The sequence below is a fragment of the Mesoplodon mirus genome, assembly GCF_964341445.2.
Source record: "Mesoplodon mirus genome assembly, chromosome: 13".
Lineage (NCBI taxonomy): Eukaryota > Metazoa > Chordata > Mammalia > Artiodactyla > Ziphiidae > Mesoplodon > Mesoplodon mirus.
This window is the reverse complement of record NC_138989.1, coordinates 8,015,272-8,033,648: the sequence shown is the minus strand read 5'-3', so window position 1 is coordinate 8,033,648 and position 18,377 is coordinate 8,015,272. Positions and strand designations below refer to the sequence as shown.

Genomic DNA, 18,377 nt, shown 5'->3' with positions numbered 1-18,377 from the left:
AGCTTAGTCACGTGCTCACATTAGCTGCAAGGGAGGCCAGGAAATATGGTCTCTAAGCCAGCTGAAATGGGGAGAAATGGGTTAATCATGAAGGTCATGTCACAGCTGTCATGTTCTCTACTTAATCGTTTTCATTCTCGCTCCATGTGAGGCTTTTACTGCTGAGCTTAGCACTCTATTTTCTAATATCCAGTGCTCAGTGCTATGCTTATTAAGCTTGGATATTTTTGGTTGGGGACCACTCCTGGGGCTGTTAACATGGTGGCCCTCACAGGTCTTTCCTTCCAGGCTCTACTTAAATCTGGTTCTCGGCAATGTGAATGTGACCCTTCTCAGCAACCAGGCCAAGTAAGTATCCCAGACAACCCTCCACTTGGCTTTACAGAATCCAGGCATCTTGCTCTTGCAACTCAGGAGAAATGGGACCAAGCTAGTATTTTTGCATAAATAAAAAAACGTTCACAGTTGGGACTCTGGCTTTTGGTCTTTTGGAAGAGACTCTGAGGCCTCTTCCTCAGTGGGTAGACCACCTGGGGGAGGTTTACTTCCTTCCTTCCTTTCACAGAGTCAATACCTGGGGTGGACAGGACTGCCACTTTCCCATGAGAAATGGCCCCTGCTCCGTTCCACACCTTATCACACACATTCCTCCTGGGAGGTAGGCAGTCCAGTCCTGTCCACCCAAAATCCATCAGTTACCAGGGGAAATGGAGCCGTGGCTTTTCCACTGAAGTAGCTGGTTGGGGAAGGAGCCCCTGTCTCTGCTTCCTGCCCATCACAGGCTTGGAACCTTAAACCAGGAGTCCAGGGACATGGAAGCTTTGCACACTGGCCCTCTTTCCCTAATTAATTATCACCGTTAATTGAAAGGCTCTCCCTTAGTGTGATCAGCAGGTCAAGGATCTGATGGGGTCAGGGTCCTTCCCCGAGGTGGGCTATAGTTATGTGACCTTTCCTGGGGGTGTCTGTCACTGCAGATTTGCCTACAAGGATGAGTATGAGAAGTTCAAGCTCTACCTGACCATCATCCTGCTCCTGGGTGCTGTGGCGTGTCGATTTGTCCTTCACTACAGGTGATGGGGGGTGTGGTGGTGTGTGTGTGGGGGCATACGGGAGTGAGGAGGGCCATGAGAGAGGGATCCAAGGTCTCTCTTGCATCTACAGCATTTGGTGTGATAAGGTGTAGGGTAAAGAAGGACTGTTTCTTTTTTTTTCTTTCATTTAAAAAAAATTTAAATTTATTTATTTATTTTTGGCTGCGTTGGGTCTTCGTTGCTGCGTGCGGGCTTTCTCTAGTTGCGGTGAGCGGGGGCTACTCTTGGTTGCGGCGCGCGGGCTTCTCATTGCGGTGGCTTCTCTTGTTGTGGCGCACAGGCTCTAGGCGCATAGGCTTCAGTAGTTGTGGTTCACAGGCTGTAGAGCGCAGGCTCAGTAGTTGGGGTGCACGGGCTTAGTTGCTCCGCAGCATGTGGGATCTTCCCGGCCCAGGGCTCAAACCCGTGTCCCCTGCATTGGCAGACGGGTTCTTAACCACTGCGCCACCAGGGAAGCCCAGGAAGGACCATTTCTTATGGGAAATAGCAGTCCTGTCTGCCCTACATCTGTCCAACAAGTATCTGCTAAACGGCTGCTGAAGCGACCTTTTAATGTAGTAGTTAAGAAAGCCCAAGTGGGCCACCCATACAATGTAATACTGTTTGGCCACAAAAAGGAGTGAAGTACTGACACGTGCTATAACATGGATGAATCTTGGAAACATGATGCTGAGTGAAAGAAGCCAGATGCAAAAGGTCACTTACAATATGAACCCATTCATATGAAATGTCCAGAATAGGCAAATACCATAGAGACAGAAAACAGATTAGTGGTTGTCAGAGGCTGGGGGGAAGGGAAACGGGGAGTGACTGCTAAGGGCGACAGGGGTTTTTATTTTGGAGTGGTGAGAATGTTCTGGAATTAGATAGTGGTGATGGGTGCACAACTCTGTTAATATACTGAAAGCCATTGAGTTGTATACTTTAAAAGGGTGAATTTTATGGTATGTGAATTATATCTCAATTACAAAGAGAAAGGCAGTGGGGGATAGGGTGGGGAGAAAGGAAGAGGAAGGAAGGAAGGAAGGAAGAAAATTAAAGGAAGAAAAGAAAGAAAGAAATAGATGGACCACAGACTGCCTGTGTTTGAATCCTGGCTTTGAAACTTACTGGCTGTTGCCATGGGCAGCTTCCTCTGGATGCCTGTCTCCCCACCTGGAAAACGAGGGTGACACGAGGCCCTGCCTCCCTGGGTCGTCATGACAATTCGGTGTGTGAACACCGTGCGTGGCTCTGCCCAGCGCCTGGCACCCAGCGTTGTGGTTGAGAGTGCTGGCTGCTCTGTTCGTGTAGGACAAGGCCAGTGAGCTGAGGCTGCGCTGCCCTGGGGGTTTCGTTCCTCTCTCCGGCCCTGGCTTTTCTCCCCAAGTGTGGCTTGGGCATTTGGCCCACGTGTCAAGGGTTTATTTCCTGACAGGCGCTTGGCTGGGAGTCCAGTTGCTGGTCTGCCCACTTGAGTGTCCAAACAAAGGCTCTTTCAGGCCCTGGGCCCGTGCCTGCCCGCTGCCTCAGGCCTGGCCCATGTCCCTGGAGGGCAAAGGCTGCTCACGCCAGTAATGCCTGCTCACATGCCCCCTGGAAGGGGTAGAAATTCTTGATGTGCAACCAGATTTCCTTGCCGTGGGGCCTCTAGGGCCCTCAAAGGACAAACCTGTGGTGTGTTGTCGAGATCTAAGGCTCACTGAGGGCCTGGCATTTCCATGTCTCCCATCCCTTTCTGTATTCATTTCCTGGGGCTGTCGTAACAAGGCACCACAAGCTTCGTGGCTTAGAACAATGGAAATATATTTTCTCACAGTTCTGGAGGCCAGAAGGCTGAAATCAAGGTTGAAATCACGGTTGGCAGGGCCGTGCTCGCCCCGAAGGCTCTAGGGGAGGATCCTCCTTTGCCTCTCCCAGCTTCTGATGGTGACCGGCAGTCCTTGGCGTTCCCTTGGTTTAAGACTGTTTCGCTCCAGCCTCTGCCTCCGTCGTCACATGGCTATCTTCCCTGTGTCTCTCTCATGGTCTTCTAATGAGGACACAGTCATTGGATTTAGGGCTCACCCTAACCTGGTATGACCTCGGGAATTTCCTGGCGGTCCAGTGGTTAAGACAACACGCTTTCACTGCTAAGGGCCCGGGTTCAATCTCTGGTCGGGGAACTAAGATCCTGCAAGCCGTGCGGCATGGCCAAAAAAAAAAGAAAAAGTAACCCAGTATGACCTCATCTTAACTAAATTACATTTACAAAGATCCTATTTCAAAATAAGGTCATATTCTGAGGTTCTGGGTGGATATGAATTTGGTGGGGGGAACACTGTTTAGCCCACTACACCTTCTGTGGGTTAAAAATAGGGCAGGCGTGGGGGCCTGGATGGGCAGCTCATCTCTGAACCTCAGTTTCCTCATCTGTAAAATGGGAAGTAGTTTGGGTTCCCCCAGAAGAAACCACCCCCCCAAGACAAGCATTTGAGTGCCAATAGTTTATTTGGGAGGTGATCCTAGGAAACACTGGTAGGAGAATGGAAGTGAGACAAGGAAGGGTTATCCTGTGGGCACCTGGAGTTCAGTGCTGCTGGGGAACTGTGGGAGAGCGAAGGATGTGTCTCAGTTAACCCACCCGAGGGGCGAGGGAGCAGGTGGTATTTATCCTCCGACTGCTGTCAGTCTAGGAAGGATTGACTCCGAGAGAGTGTTAATCCCCCTGCCCTCCTGATCTGCCTCTGGCACCAGCAGGGTGAGCTCTGGTGGCCTGAGAAAGCCCCTAGGCACACCAGGAGTTGCACGTTCTGGCTGTTGGAAGCCATGCAGATGGGAATGGGTGGGGTACACGCACCTGCCATGAGAGCCAGCCCTGTGGGGTTGTTCAAGGGTCCACAGAGATCATCCACGTAAAACGCCTGCAACGTTGCAAGTTCCCAGTAGTTAGTGCTCGCCTAGTGTGTCAGTCTGAATAATAGTCCCCAAAGATGTGCGTGTTCAGTCCTCAGAACCTGCGAACGCGTGACCTTACATGGCAGAAGATCTTTGCAGATGATTCAGTTAAGAATCTTGAGATGGGGAGATTATCCTGGATTATCCTGGCGACCCAGTGTAATCACAAGGGTCCTAATAAGTGGGAGGTAGGAGGGTCAGGGTCAGAGTGATGTGAGGCCATGAGACAGGGAAACGCGGGCGGCCTCTGGAAGCTGGAAAAGGCAAGGAAATGGATCCTCTCCTAGAACCTCCAGAAGGAACACAGCTCTGATCTGATGACCTATTTCAGACTCTGACCTCCAGGACTGTAACAGAAGAAACGTGTTCCTTTAAGCCACTAAGTATGTGCTCATTTGTTACAGCAGCAACAGGAAACTCAAACACTTTGCCAGAGCAGACTGAGACCAGCACCTTAAGCAAGTCCCTAACGTGCCGGGGCCATAAAACTATTTTCACTCCTCTCTTTACCGATATAGGAAGGGACCAGTGGAAAATACGCTGGTCACCACCGCTCGCTTCTGGGGCTGCCTCCTGTCTGGAGATATCTAAATGACCCTCTGCAGTGGGAGGCCGTCTTTGCTCCCCCGTTTCCTGTTCAAGTCAAGTAGGCCTTTGATTTCCTCAGAGTTAGGCATATGAGACTCATTGCTTGGACTCTGGGCGCTCTGTGGTGCTTCCAAAATTATTATGATGGGACATCCATACCTCTTCCTAGGCTGCAGGCACTGTTCTAAATTCAGCTGATGCTCACAGCAGCTTACCCGGGAGGTGCTGTGACTCTCCCCACTTTACAGATGGGGAAGTGATGGCACGGGAGAATCACTGACTTGTCCTTGGTCCCACAGCTGGGACGAGGCAGAGTCTGGATTGGAACTCAGGCCCCGTGTCTCCAGAGTCTGTTCCTGACCCTCCCGAGACTGCCTCTGCAGGCAGTGGTTCAGCGGGGCTGAGAGTCTGTCATCTGTGACCATGAAACAGGGTCACATAGCTTAAAAGACACCTTCCAATGCCTTTTTAAAAGATAGCATTAGGTATATCAAATTGATTATTTGATCTAAGATTTAAACAGATATTTGAATATACACATTCATGCAATATGTAGCATTTATGCTATAATTGTCTACAAAATAAAAAGCGGAACATGGGACTTCCCTGGCGGTCCAGTGGTTAGGACTCCACACTTCCAATGCAGGGCACGCAGGTTCGATCCCTGGTCGGGGAATTAAGATCCCACATGGCTCACGCGGCGTGGCCAAAAGATAAAAAATAAATAAGTAAATAATAAATAAACAGTGGAACAATATAAGTGAGCATAATAGGTACAAGTGTCCATTTCAACAGGTCAAATTTAGTTATTATCAACACTAATGAAAGCACATTTCCATATATTTAACCTTCAAGGCCCTACTCAAATGTCATCTCTTCTTTGGGGACTTTACACATTTAAGTAATTAGGAGAATCTCATCTTCATTCTCCCAAACTCTCCCAGAGTTTGGGAGAGGTTTTTTTTTTTTTTTTGCGGTATGAGGGCCTCTCACTGTTGTGGCCTCTCCCGTTGCAGAGCACAGGCTCCAGATGCGCAGGCTCAGCGGCCATGGCTCACGGGCCCAGCCGCTCCGCGGCATGTGGGATCCTCCCGGACCGGGGCACGAACCCGTGTCCCCTGCATCGGCAGGCGGACTCTCAACCACTGTGCCACCAGGGAAGCCTGGGAGAGTTTTTTATTATTGTTAAAGTTGTATCTTCCCATTTCCCTCCCAGGGCCTTTGTAGTTGGGGAAAAGGATCTCCCAGTTCAGGGATAGAATGGAGGAGATCGGGGGTGTTCTCCCTCCCCATGCAGTCATTTCTGTTCCCACGACAAATGGATCTGTGTGACACCAGGAGGTACAGAGCTGCTTCCTGTTGGGGTCAAAGATAGTGTCTTTATCGAGGGCCCGTCAGAGAGAGCCAGTGGCGGGGGAGCCCTCTGAGGGGCTGTCTGTTGCTGGCTCTGTCCCAGGATCCTTCACCCAGGAATGTTCATGGAGGGGTCAGCCTTCCCATTGTACAGATGGCAAAGTTGAGGCCAGTCAAGGTCATGCACAGCATGTGTAAGGCTCTCCCCTCTGACCAGGGCACAGCACGACTCTAGCTGCCATGTTCTGCCTGCCTTTAAGGCCTGTTCTGCCCACCGTAGAGGAGGCAGGGTTTTTTTTAAAAATTTATTTATTTATTTTATTTTTGGCTGTGTTGGGTCTTCACTGCTGCACGCGGGCTTTCCCTAGTTGTGGCGAGCGGGGGCTACTCTTCGTTGCGGTGCGTGGGCTTCTCATTGCGGTCAGTGGCTTCTCCTGTTTTGGAGCACGGGCTCTAGGCACGCGGGCTTCAGTAGTTGCAGCACGCGGGCTCAGTAGTTGTGGCGCACAGGCTTAGTTGCTCCGCGGCATGTGGGATCTTCCTGCACCAGGGCTCGAACCCGTGTCCCCTGCATTGGCAGAAGGATTCTTTTTTTTTTTTTTTTTTGCGATACGCGGGCCTCTCACCGCCATGGCCTCTCCCGTTGGCGGAGCACAGGCTCCGGACACGCAGGCTCAGCGGCCATGGCTCACGGGCCCAGCCGCTCCACGGCATGTGGGATCTTCCCGGACCGGGGCACGAACCCGCGTCCCCTGCATCGGCAGGCGGACTCTCAACCACTGCACCACCAGGGAAGCCCTGGCAGAAGGATTCTTAACCGCTGTTCCACAAGGGAAGCCCAGGGAGTTCTTAAGTTCATCTTTTTGTATGTGCAGCAAAGTTTACAGACGGTTTAAGGGGATGGAAGGAGTTTACACTGAAGTTAACACTGCAGATAGTTTAAAATTACAAATTAGGTTTCCGGCTTAAAGTCCTTCTCTTGTCATCCCACCAGAAATTTCATATCAGACAGATGTCAAATTTAGAAGGGAAACAGGTTGTTGTGGGCTGAGCGGTCAAGGAAGGAGGGAAAACCCCAGCTAGAACCTTAAGGGCGGGTAGGATTCATGTAGAAAGGTGAGCTGGGGGATGGGCATTCTAGGTGGAGAGAAGACATGCTGCAGCCTTCCCGGGGTCACTGGGGGTTTCTGGAGGCATGCCTCTGTGGGCAGTTCTCATCCGGGTTTGCTGTCCAGCTGTGGTGGCGGGGATAGCCGTCCCTGGTTCTCATGCCTGCCCCCCCTCCCGGGTGCTGTTTCTCTATGCCAGGGTGACAGACGAAGTCTTTAACTTCCTGCTGGTATGGTATTACTGCACCCTGACGATTCGGGAGAGTATTCTCATCAGCAACGGCTCGAGGTAATTGGGGGCCCGGCTTTGTGGGGGGTATGGGGGAGCCAAAGGGAAATCTGTCATGGAGGTGAGGGCTGTCACCCTCGCCTTGCGTTCCCTTCCTCCTTGTGGGGGTGGGGTATTCATGACCATTCAGACCCAGGGAGGAGGAAAACGGTATCGGCTGCTGCACCTCATTTGCTGTGCTCAGTCTCTTGCTTACAAGAAACCCTAACTCAAATGTACTTCTTAACGCAGTAGGAAATTTATATTCTCATATCAAGGAATGGGTCCACTGGCACTGACTTCAGGTAAGGCTTAATCCAGGTGTTCAGACAATGTCATCAGGACCCAGTTTCTCTCTGTCTCTCACCTATGCCTTCTACTGTGCTGTTTTTATTCTCAGATTCCAGGTAGGAGCCCCCAGCAGCTCCAGGCTCACATCTTTATTTCTAGCATTCCCAGCAAAATAGGGCACGTTCCTCTCTTCCAAGAGTCTCACTGGGTCCTACTGGAACTCACTGATCACGTGCCCATCTCTGAACCAATCGCTGTGGCCAGAGAATGCGCTGCTGTGACTGGCTGGTTGTGAGCCTTGTGCCCACCCCCAGGGCTCTCTATGAAAGGCTCGAAGCTGAGTGTCAGGAGAGGAATGATTTCCCAGAGGAAAATCAGGGTACTGTCACCAGAAGGTTGAATGGATTCTGGTGAGAAAAGTGGATGGTCCTCTCACAGGGCAATGAGAGTCTCTGGACTGAGTTAAGATCCACGACTTGCCACTTGCAGGACCCATTTTCCACGGGTCTGATGCCTTTTGGGGTTGTCCATTTGAACTTCTGCACACCATGCTTGTCCCTGTTTTTCCTGAAACAAAAAGTAACCTCCCACCCCTCCCCACTTCCTCCTTCCTTGGGGCTGGTAAGGAACGGCCAGGAGCTGTGTGTTTAAGATTGGGGTGTTTGCCAAACCCCCAAATAATTTGCCACCATCTTACTCCTCTGCCCAGTGGTCTCTTATGGCATATCCCTGCCCTGCCGGGCCTTACCCCGAACGTAGAGCCAAGAGGTAAGGACCAGGGGAACAGCAGTTCTTAGGTATGCAGCCCTGTAGCATGTAGCCCTTTAGAAAAGATCAGTGTTTCTCAAACTGCTTTCATTCTTGTCCCATGCACACCATTTTTACCATGTCCAATATCACCTGGATGATAATTTTCTCACATTTTAAATCCATCCTTCCTTTTTTTTTCTACTTAAATAAACATTAATTTATTTTAAAAGGAAACTATTTCACCACCATACGTGGAAAACCAGCATCAATTGCAGGAAAGAGGAAATAGTGTAAAAAGAGATTTTTGTTTTCATTGTCTAACTTATTGAAGCCAATAATCTTGCTTCCTGAAGGCTCTGAACGTGAGGCCTGCTATTTCTCTTAAGCGTGTGTATGTGTGGTAAAAAGGGAGATTAGCAGATCTCGAGAGGCATTAAAGGTGTCCTAGCATTTAACTGAGACTCTCTCCTTGACTTAATCAGGAGAATGGAAAGAACAGAAAACATGACTTCTCACCACGTGATTCAGTATCATCTCGTGTTACACTCAGGTACCATCCAAAACTTGGTGGTACATGCCCCATGCTTTGGGAAACACTGAAGTGGAAAATCTTACCAAATAAATAACATTTGTAGTTTTCCTTAATTTTAGTGAATAGCATCTTCCAGCTTTTGGGTGGGGTCGGAGGGGACTCAGAGTAGTACATAGTGGGGAAATGGGCCCAGGACAATGGGCCAGGCTTTCTTGTTACTAATTCTCTTTGTGCATCCCTGGGCTTGCTGTTGGCCTTAGAGTTTCCTCCTTCTGCTGGACTCATATTATGAGTGTTCAGGGACATGCTACATCTCTAACAGTCACTAACACTTTAGTAAGAGTTACCCTGGTCACTTTTTTCTGTGGATGTGGATGGGGGATGGTTCCCCGAGAGGAGGGAGCAGGACTGAGTGGAGGTGCCTGCAAGTGTGGGGCACACCCGGAAAACAGGGAGGAGGGCTGAAGGGGGAAAGGGGGGTTCCAAAGCCACCTCACTTTCCTGACACTTTAATGGGGCCTTTTCTGGGGCCTCCCTAGGGCTTGTGCTCTGATGGGACAACAGATGTGTTGGTGGTGGGGAGTGTGGAATGAGTGGGGTGGGCCTGTAAAGGTGTCTCGTTTTCTGGAATGACTATGGGAGTTGTGGCCAGTTTGTGGGGGAGGGAGGCATGGCAGGTGGTTGGAATCTGGGTGATTAAAAACCTGTGACTCATCCTCAACATCTGTTGGGTATTTAGCTTCCATCCTCCCCCAGCTCCTTCTCAGAGCTGATTTCTCTCCTGGGGGCGGGCAAGGGAGATGCCTGTGAGGTTTCCCCTCACACTTGGCCCTTATTAGGGAATAGCTAAGAAACCCTTTCAAGAAAGCACAGTGAGGAAGAGGGAGTGGGTCCAGATTGGTATGAATACTACCTTTCTCATTTCTGAAGCATCTCAGGGCTAGCTCTGGAGCTCACAGTTGGTACCCAGTAAACACCCCAGGGTCTATGTAGAAATGAATTGAACCCAAGCTCTGCGATGAGGGAAGGTCATTGGGGCCATACCCGTGTTCGAAAGACAGCTGGAACTGAGCCATATGGGTTTCCTGGAGGCTTGCTGCCCAAGTTTTGGCCTGACGGGGCCTTTTTCGTCCTGTTCCCAGTTGCATCCGAGACCTGAATTAGGGGTGTATTGGGGGAAGAAGGCCTGGAGAGGTGGGGTGTGGGGAGGATGCCCCCCATCATGGGCTGGAGCCACCCTTGGTTTGTGTCTGATGCTTCCCATGTGAGATGTAGCTCATTAGCTCAGTTAGTGTAATAAAGCAAGTCACCCTCCCTTGCAAATTTTGTAAATGACAGAAAACCACCTGATAGGAGTAAACATGGGGGGTATTTATGGGAGCATATACATAGTTCAGGGAGGTCAGAAGGGCTCAACAATGTAACAGCCCCCCTCCTTCTCCTCATTCCGTCATCTCCTTCACTGGCTCCCAGCAGCCCAGGCCAGCATCCTACCAGATCAGCAGTCCGAGAGGAAAGAGCATCTTTCCTCTACGGGCCTAGGGGCAATCTTGAGACAGACTTCCAATTGGCTAGGTGCAGGTCACATGCTCATCCCTGCCCCAATCACTGTGGCTGGAGGGATGCGGAGCCCTGATTGGCTGGCTCTGGGCGATGTGCCCAGTTATCTTAACTCCACTGAGCCGCCCAGACTGAGTGTGGGGGTGAGGTGATTTCCCCGAAGGACCGATAAGGGGGAGAACCAGAATAGGGAGTGATTGACAGGCAGGCAAAACAGATGTCCTCTGCTGTAGTTCTGGGCCAGAATGCATAATGAATCAGGAATCATGTTGGCTTTTCTGGCAAGCCAACCCACCAATGCCTAGATCTGATGGGTTTTTATAAGGGCCTTGCCTAGGATACAGAGGTGTAGGGGTGGCAGGGGCAAGAGGGCGCCTCCGTGTGGAAGCCATTCCCCCAGCCGCCCAGATTGACCCGAAGCTCAAAGCCAGAAACAGCCAGGGGTTGAATAGTGACTGGTGCCCATGTCTTATGCGCACATGCAAACATGGCTGAAGTGTCCTGAAGGGAGCTCTCCAGGCAGTCCCTGGATACCAGGACATGCTGTCCCTACCTTCTGGCCACGCAGTGTGCCACCCTTCCTGGGGCATCTACTGTCTGCTCATTTAAAAAGCCCACAAGCTCCTGCAGGCTTCATTTCTGTGGCAGAACGGGCCCAGAGGGTGACTGCTAACGGGTGCAGCTTTCTTTCTGGGGTGATACAAAATGTCCTAAAACTGACTGTGGTCATGTTTGCACAACTCTCTGAATATACTGAAAACCACTGAGTTGTATACTTTAAATGGGTGAATTGTACAGTGTCTGAATGACATCACAGTAAAACTGTTATGTAAACACACACATCTGAACGAAACCAGCCCAGAGCCCTGGGGTGTGCAGATGGACGATGGGGCTGGTGAATGCACGCTGGGGAAGAGGCCATTTTTAGCCTCTCCCAGTGCCGCTGAGCTGTGTTTATTGGTGGCATCTGTCAGCGCTGGGCTTTGGGCACAGTGAGCTGTGAAATTAAAAGCTGCTACTCAGCCAAGCTTGTTGCCCAGAGCCTGTGTCTGGCTCCAGCCGTTCCTGTACAGAGAGAGGGCATTTCTCAAGGGACCTTTGCGGGGTAGGACAAAGGACAGTGGGGCTTGCCAGGCCTCCAGGGCTTGCAGGGCCTTCTTGGTAGCTCTTCAAGCTGAAAGTCTAAGGATGGGGCCAACTGTGTTTTCAGTCAGAAAATTAGAGCCAGGGGTCATTGTAGACTCTTAACGGGCAAGACAGGAACACAGGGAAGGGGAGACTGGGAACAAAGAAGTGGACGGATGTCTCTTCCTGTCCCGTGAACTCACGTGGCACCTGCATCAGTCTCTTATCACCTCTGTGCTGGTGGCATTTAGACCAGCTGCACCTCCTGGACGCCACTTTTTTCATTTCAGCATTTCTGTTTACCAGATGCTGTTAGCGCTGGGAATAAAGACCCACCTAAAACCTTGTTCCTCACCACAACCCCTCAAGCATCCACAGGCCATTGGCCATTGCCAATTTATGGCCAAAACTTCTTCTTTTTTTTTTTTGGCCACACCCTGCAGCATGTGGGATCTTAGTTCCTTGACTAGGGATCGAACCCAGGCCCCCTGCATTGGAAGCAGAGTCTTAACCACTGGACCGCCAGGGAGGTCCCTTTCATTTCTTTCTTTCTTTTTATTTTAATGGCCAGAACTGTTGAAGGGCTGCAAAGAGAAGAGAGGGGTAAGATGCTGTTCCTGCTTTTATGATGTCTGTGTTCGGGTTGGAAGGTTTTTAAGAGCAGTCAAATCCACTTATTAGGACAAAGCAGATTAAAACCTCCATGACACACCCATTGTCCCATAATAAGACTGGGAGAAATTTTAAAATTGGGTGTCCAGCTCTGGTGAGGGTTTGGGGAACTCGATAGGCTCTACTGAGGATGGGAGCGTAAATGGGGATAGCTGTTTTGGAGGGTAATTTGAGAAGTAACCATGCACATGCCCACTGACCCGGCCATCCTGCGTACTTCCTGGTAGCTGCCTTGGAGAAAGAGCGTCATCACACGGGGGGCTTCCACAGGATGTCGTGGCAGCGTGGAGGACGATAGCAACATTTCAGGAACAGCAGAGCCACATCCTGAAATGTCGTGTCGCATTTAAGAAGTCAGTGACAGGTCCACAGATAGCTGCCTGGGAGTCGAGACAAGAAAGCAAGTTGCAGGATGATTTCAGTTCCAAAGAAAGTCTAATCCAGCAGCTCGTCCCCCAAACCAGCAGATCCTCAGGTGCCACCATTTGGTGAGCAGGAGCGCCCTGAACCCCATCTCCCCACTTGGCTCCACTCCAGTTCTCTCCCGAGAGAGTTCTGGAAAGACGAAGGTTGAGTGCTACTCCCACGTGGATGCCTCGAGGGTCCCAATTGCTGGCATCCCAGGGTGCATTTGACAGAGCAGATTGCTGCCACACCATGTTCCGATAACTGAGCTCCTGGAGGGGGCCGGGGAGCCCAGCAGAGGCCTGAAACACACTCGGGGACTTCGAAGAATAAGGGCTGCCTGTGACACTGCGGAGGGGGGTGACAGCCAGGCTCCCTGTCCTGCTGTGGAGTGAGAGCCCCGAGCCGGGGGAGCGCTGGGCTCTGACAGCACGATTCCCGCAGCTTCTGGACTGACTGGGGCGAGGGCCTACTGTAGACGGAGGAGAGATGAGCCTAGGGCATGGGGCTCCCAGGGAGAAGCTGCGTCTGGGATGGTGCGAGATGCGGCGTGTACAGTCTGCTGTCCCTCTGCATCTGTGTGGGGTAACGTAGGTAGCTACAGCTCTGCATAAATGTGTGCGAGTGTTCTGTGTTTATTCAACACGCTTATTGAGCACCTGCTCTGAGCCAGGTGTCAGAGATGAACAGACAAACTCCCTGCTCTTTTGAGCAGGGAACGGGGTTCAGGAAACAAGTGAGAAGAAAATAATTTCAGATAGCGCAAGCACCATGAAGAAAATGAAGCAGGGTAATGTGTTCCAGAGCGGGGCTGTCTAGCTGTTTTATTTATTTATTTTTAACATCTTTATTGGAGTATAATTGCTTTACAATGGTGTGTTAGTTTCTGCTTTATAACATAGTGAATCAGTTATACGTATACATATATCCCCATATCTCCTCCCTCTTGCATCTCCCTCCCACCCTCCCTATCCCACCCCTCTAGGTGGTCACAAAGCACCGAGCTGATCTCCCTGTGCTATGTGGCTGCTTCCCACTAGCTATCGATTTTACATTTGGTAGTGTATATATGTCCATGCCACTCTCTCACTTTGTCCCAGCTTACCCTTCCCCCTCCCCGTGTCCTCAAGTCCATTCTCTACGTCTGCATCTTTATTCCTGTCCTGCCCCTGTCTAGCTGTTTTAGATAAGGTGGTCAGGGAAGGCCTCTTGGAGGAGGTGACAGTTGGTCCGAAATTTGAACTTGGACCAGGAGCCAGGCAGGCCAAGGTCTTGGAGCAGAGAGGACAACAAGTTCGAAGACCTTGTTAGTCTGCTCGGGCTGCGATGAAAAGATACCATAGACTAAGGGACTTGGAACAACAAAAGTTTATTTTCTCACAACTCTGGAGGCTAGAAGTCAAGATCAAGGTGCCAGCAGGGTTGGTTTCTCCTGAGGCCGCTCCTTGGCTTGCAGATGGCCACTGCGTCTTCACATGGCCTTTGCTCTGTGAGCAGGCACACCGCTGGTGTCTCTTCCTCTGCTTCTAAGGACACCAGCCCTGTTGGATTAGGGCCCCATCCTTATGACCTCATTTAACCTTAATTACCTCTTTAAAGGCCCTGTCTCCAAATATAGTCACATTTTAAGGTACTGGGGTTAGGACTTCAACGTAGGAATTTGGGGGGGCGGACAATTCAGCCCATAATAGGCCCCAAGGTAGCAATGGGCCTGGCAGATTCAAAGAAAAGGATGCTTGGAGCCTCTTAGGGTGGGGGGAGAGGGGACGGGGAGGCGGAGCTTGGGGTCATGAGGAGGTTAGGGATGTGTTCTGAGGGTAGTGGGAAGCTGCTGGAGGCCCAAATGCCTCTCTGGGTCTCTGTGTGATTGTGCATCTCGTTGGACAGAAAGAGAGAAGTCCTGGCTTGGGTACGTTTCTTCCTCCAAGGAGCTGTCTCTGGGTCACAGGGCACACCCCGCAGACACAGGCTGGGAAGCAGAGAGACACTTGAGTTTCTCTCCCGGCCTGAGCTCCTTTTCCTTCTCTTAAGAATCAAAGGCTGGTGGGTGTCTCACCACTACGTGTCCACGTTCCTATCTGGAGTGATGCTGACCTGGTGAGTGTCCCCCGCTGTGCCCCAGGGCCTCTGCTCACTCTCCCCAGGGAGCCAGTGAATTAAGGACTGGTGGTGGCTGAGGGGTCCAGATGCAGGGGCCTTATGGCCTGACTTCTGGGCCATGAAGTAAATAAAGCGTGAGCTTACAACGGGGCTGCAGGGACACCCCAAGTCGGCTGGGGACTTCTCCAAGGAACGTCCTGTCTGCCTCCTGGCCGGGGTGACAGCAAGCAAGTCTGGACAAAACAAGCACAGGGACAAGGCTGTGACTGATGGAGGGTTAGGGGGAATCGGTGGGAGTTTAGGCTTCCAGATGCCTACCTGCACTCCCCTGGCTGTAGAATGGATTAAAGCAGTGATGGAAATTACCTGGTCCAGCCCCAGGGACATGGCAATAAAGGTAGAATTGGGTTTTAAATCTTCTTTCTCTTCTGGTTGGAACAGAGATGGGGTGGGGATGAACAAATGATTTCAGAGCGGGGGCTCATCTTTGCTTTTCCCCCACTTCTCTGCAGGCCTAACGGACTAATTTATCAGAAGTTTCGCGATCAGTTTTTAGCGTTCTCCATTTTTCAGAGTGAGTGTCTCTTGCTCGGATTCAGGGGAGGAGGCTTGGTGTGGCTTTCACCGATGGAGGCTGTTTTGTGAAGGGTGTGTCTTGTGTGGAAGGGAGGTGAGACTGGGGGAAGTCCCTGGTCGGCCGGGGACAGGGGAGGGTCCCAGAAATCCAGAAGGAGCCATCCACCCCCCATCAACTCCATCCTACCTCCCAGCCCCTGGCCTTAAGACAGCAATGTCTGACCCACACCCACGCCCTGGGTCTCCAGCCACTGCCTTTTTCTTTTCTTTTTTTTTTTTTTTTGGCCACACTGCGCAGCATGTGGGATCTTAGTTCCCCAACCAGGGATCAAACCCGTGCCCCCTGCATTGGAAGCACAGAGTCTTAACCACTGGACGGCCAGGGAAGTCCAAGTCACTGCCTTTTTCTTCCCTGGATCAGAACTGGGCCAGTTGTACCCTTCAGGAACTGAGGGGTGTTGGGGGCACTAACTCTGTTTTCCTCAAAATGGAAATTTATGTTCTTTTTCTCATTTAAGAATAGCTCCGGATTTATATACAGTGAGGGGTTACCTCTGAGAAGCAGAAATTGGATAGTTGGGGGACAGGCAGAGAGTTTTACTTTTCACCAAGTACCTGTTTGTTCCCCTTAAATATTATGCCAAGTACATATTACCTATTCAAAAAATACAATTTAATTTTTAAATAAAACCCTGCTTACAGGCAAATACAAACATAAGCCAAGAAGGAAAATTACATATAATTCCACCCTTAGGGTGTTAATCGATCTATGTCCTTTCAAACATTTTTATTCATAAATATATATATACACATATACTGCGTTATGTATAGTCTCCAAACATGGGAGCCCTCTACTTAGCTTTGTTTATAAACAAGTTTATACTCTATTAACAATTATCATGGGTATTTTTCCACGTCAGTACGGAATTCTGCCTCCTTAATTTTTAGTGACTACAAAGTACCCCATTGTATGGAACTGTCTCTTTCATGTCTTGGTGCTGGGAGCACGCAGCTCCCAGCATGGTGCCACCGTTCCAGCAAGCATCTGATGAGTGCCGACTGCATGCCTAGGAAAGCTCCAGAAGTTTCTAGCCTAGATGGGGCTTAGTTGCAGTCTCAGATAACCTGAGCTCTCTTGCAAGGAATAAAAGCAGGTTCAGGTGTGTGTGTGTGTGTGTGTCTGTGTGTGTGTGTGTGTGTGTTGGGGGTGGGAGGAGGGTGTGTGTGTGTGTGTGTGTGTGTGTGTGTGTGTGTGTTTTGGGGGTGGGAGGAGGTTGTACCCTCCGGGCAGTGGAGACCTGCCATCCTGCAGTGGAGGTGTCGCTGGGTCTTCCAGTTCCTGAGCTGGGCGCCGTGCTCCCCCTGCAGGCTGTGTCCAGTTCCTGCAATATTATTACCAGAGGGGCTGCCTCTACCGGCTGCGGGCCCTAGGGGAGAGGAATCACCTGGACCTCACGGTGGGTGAGTAGCCTAGCCAGGGGGGTGGAGGGACAAGCACCGGCCCTCCCTGCTCCCCCAGACCTCGCCCTGCACTCCTCACTGGGGACAGGTGCCAGTAAGAACCTGACAAGACCTGCCACACGCAAAGCCAGTCTGCCAACCTCACCCCAGTTGCTTTTCTTCTTTTTCCTTTGGTTTGACATATATACACGAATACAGTTGCTTTTCATAATTCGTCGTGGGATTCCATTTCAGTTGACAAGTGCGAGACCAGCTGTGGGCCAGGCCCTGGATGCTGGCCTCTAGCTTCTTTTTAAATGGATATTTTTTGTCTGTGTTTTATCATGTACATAATCTTAGTCTAGTGTTTTTACACTTACGCAATTTATGTGTGCTTAACTTTCACTCAGCAAGGTGGGTGCCCCGTTAGGAAAACTCGGAGACTCCTCATCTAAACTTTCAGGGAAAAGTGTGGCTAATAAAAATCTTCTATCTTTTAAGATGGTCATTTCCATCGAATTACTCTGCACAGTAGGCTCTATTTCATCAAGACTCGACTGAAGTGATGCATGCAAAAGCCAATTATAAAATGCAAAATCCCGTGCAAATTAAAGAAATTATTAGAAACCTCGTGCCGGCACATCAGTGTTGTGTAAGAGGTGTCAGCCCACTTAGTTCATGGTGACTTGAGGCGTGAGGGCAGTCAGGCCTGGTGGCAGGTGTTCTTGCATGTTTTTTCCTTGGTTACTTTCCTAGTGAGCGCTCACCCACCTGGAGGAGGTGAGGGCTGCGCCCCTCCCCCACCCGTGCGTTTGAACCTAAGCTCAGAGTGACTGGCATGCCTGGGCCACCTCACACGGGCGCTTCGCCCCCTCCTTCCTCTCCACAGAAGGATTTCAGTCCTGGATGTGGCGAGGCCTCACCTTCCTCCTGCCCTTCCTGTTCTGTGGCCACGTGAGTCCCCCTGGAGTTTGTGGGTGTCCCCTACACTGGGCAGACCTCCCGGGAACAGAAGGTCTTCAGGGCTCTCCCTCTCTCACCAGCCATCCCCGAGCTGGCCCCCACGGGGTCCTGGGGCTGGGACGGCCCCAGTGTCCAGGGATGCCAAAGGCAAGATCCGGCATTGGCCCTCGGCACCAGCACGCCCAGCCCTAGGCGGGGTGCCCCAGTTTCATTTTGGGGGGTTGTCAGTGTCTCAGGGGCAGTTGACAGCAGAAGCTGGGGGGCTTGGCGCTCTCCCTGGGCTTTCCCCGTGGGTCTCCGGGGGACTCCGGTGGGCTGAGCAGTGCCTGTCTCCCCTCTCTCCAGTTCTGGCAGCTCTACAATGCCATCACGTTATTTGAGCTCTCCAGCCATGAGGAATGCAGAGAATGGCAGGTATGGGGTGTGTGTGTGTGTGTGTTTTGTGGTGTGTGTGTGGAGCGTGTGTGCGCATTGGTTGGGGGTTTCCTGGGGAAGGTTGGGGCCGCTTGGGGACAATTCCTTCCTCAGTCCCCCCTGCCCCCTGCCTGCCCTGTAGGGCCCTGCAGTCCAGAGCTCGCTGCAGCTGGGGCCTGGGAGACCGTGGGAGGGAGTTCGGGAGACCAGGGAGCCCCTCA

At 51.2% G+C, this 18,377-nt stretch overlaps 1 protein-coding gene across 7 annotated transcripts in view; it reads left to right on the top strand.

Moving 5' to 3' along the window:
• Positions 1-18,377, top strand: part of TMEM120B (transmembrane protein 120B) — a 62,042-nt gene that overhangs the window by 41,794 nt on the left and 1,871 nt on the right. For 6 of the 7 annotated variants that reach the window (XM_082641043.1, XM_082641041.1, XM_082641042.1 and 3 more), the window contains 8 exons: positions 289-348; positions 978-1,073; positions 7,260-7,349; positions 14,695-14,760; positions 15,276-15,337; positions 16,708-16,800; positions 17,669-17,733; positions 18,088-18,156. In XM_082641043.1, the coding sequence (XP_082497169.1) occupies positions 289-348; positions 978-1,073; positions 7,260-7,349; positions 14,695-14,760; positions 15,276-15,337; positions 16,708-16,800; positions 17,669-17,733; positions 18,088-18,156 (601 nt within the window). The remainder of the gene's footprint in view (positions 1-288; positions 349-977; positions 1,074-7,259; positions 7,350-14,694; positions 14,761-15,275; positions 15,338-16,707; positions 16,801-17,668; positions 17,734-18,087; positions 18,157-18,377) is intronic. The other variant, XM_082641045.1, reaches the window with a different exon arrangement.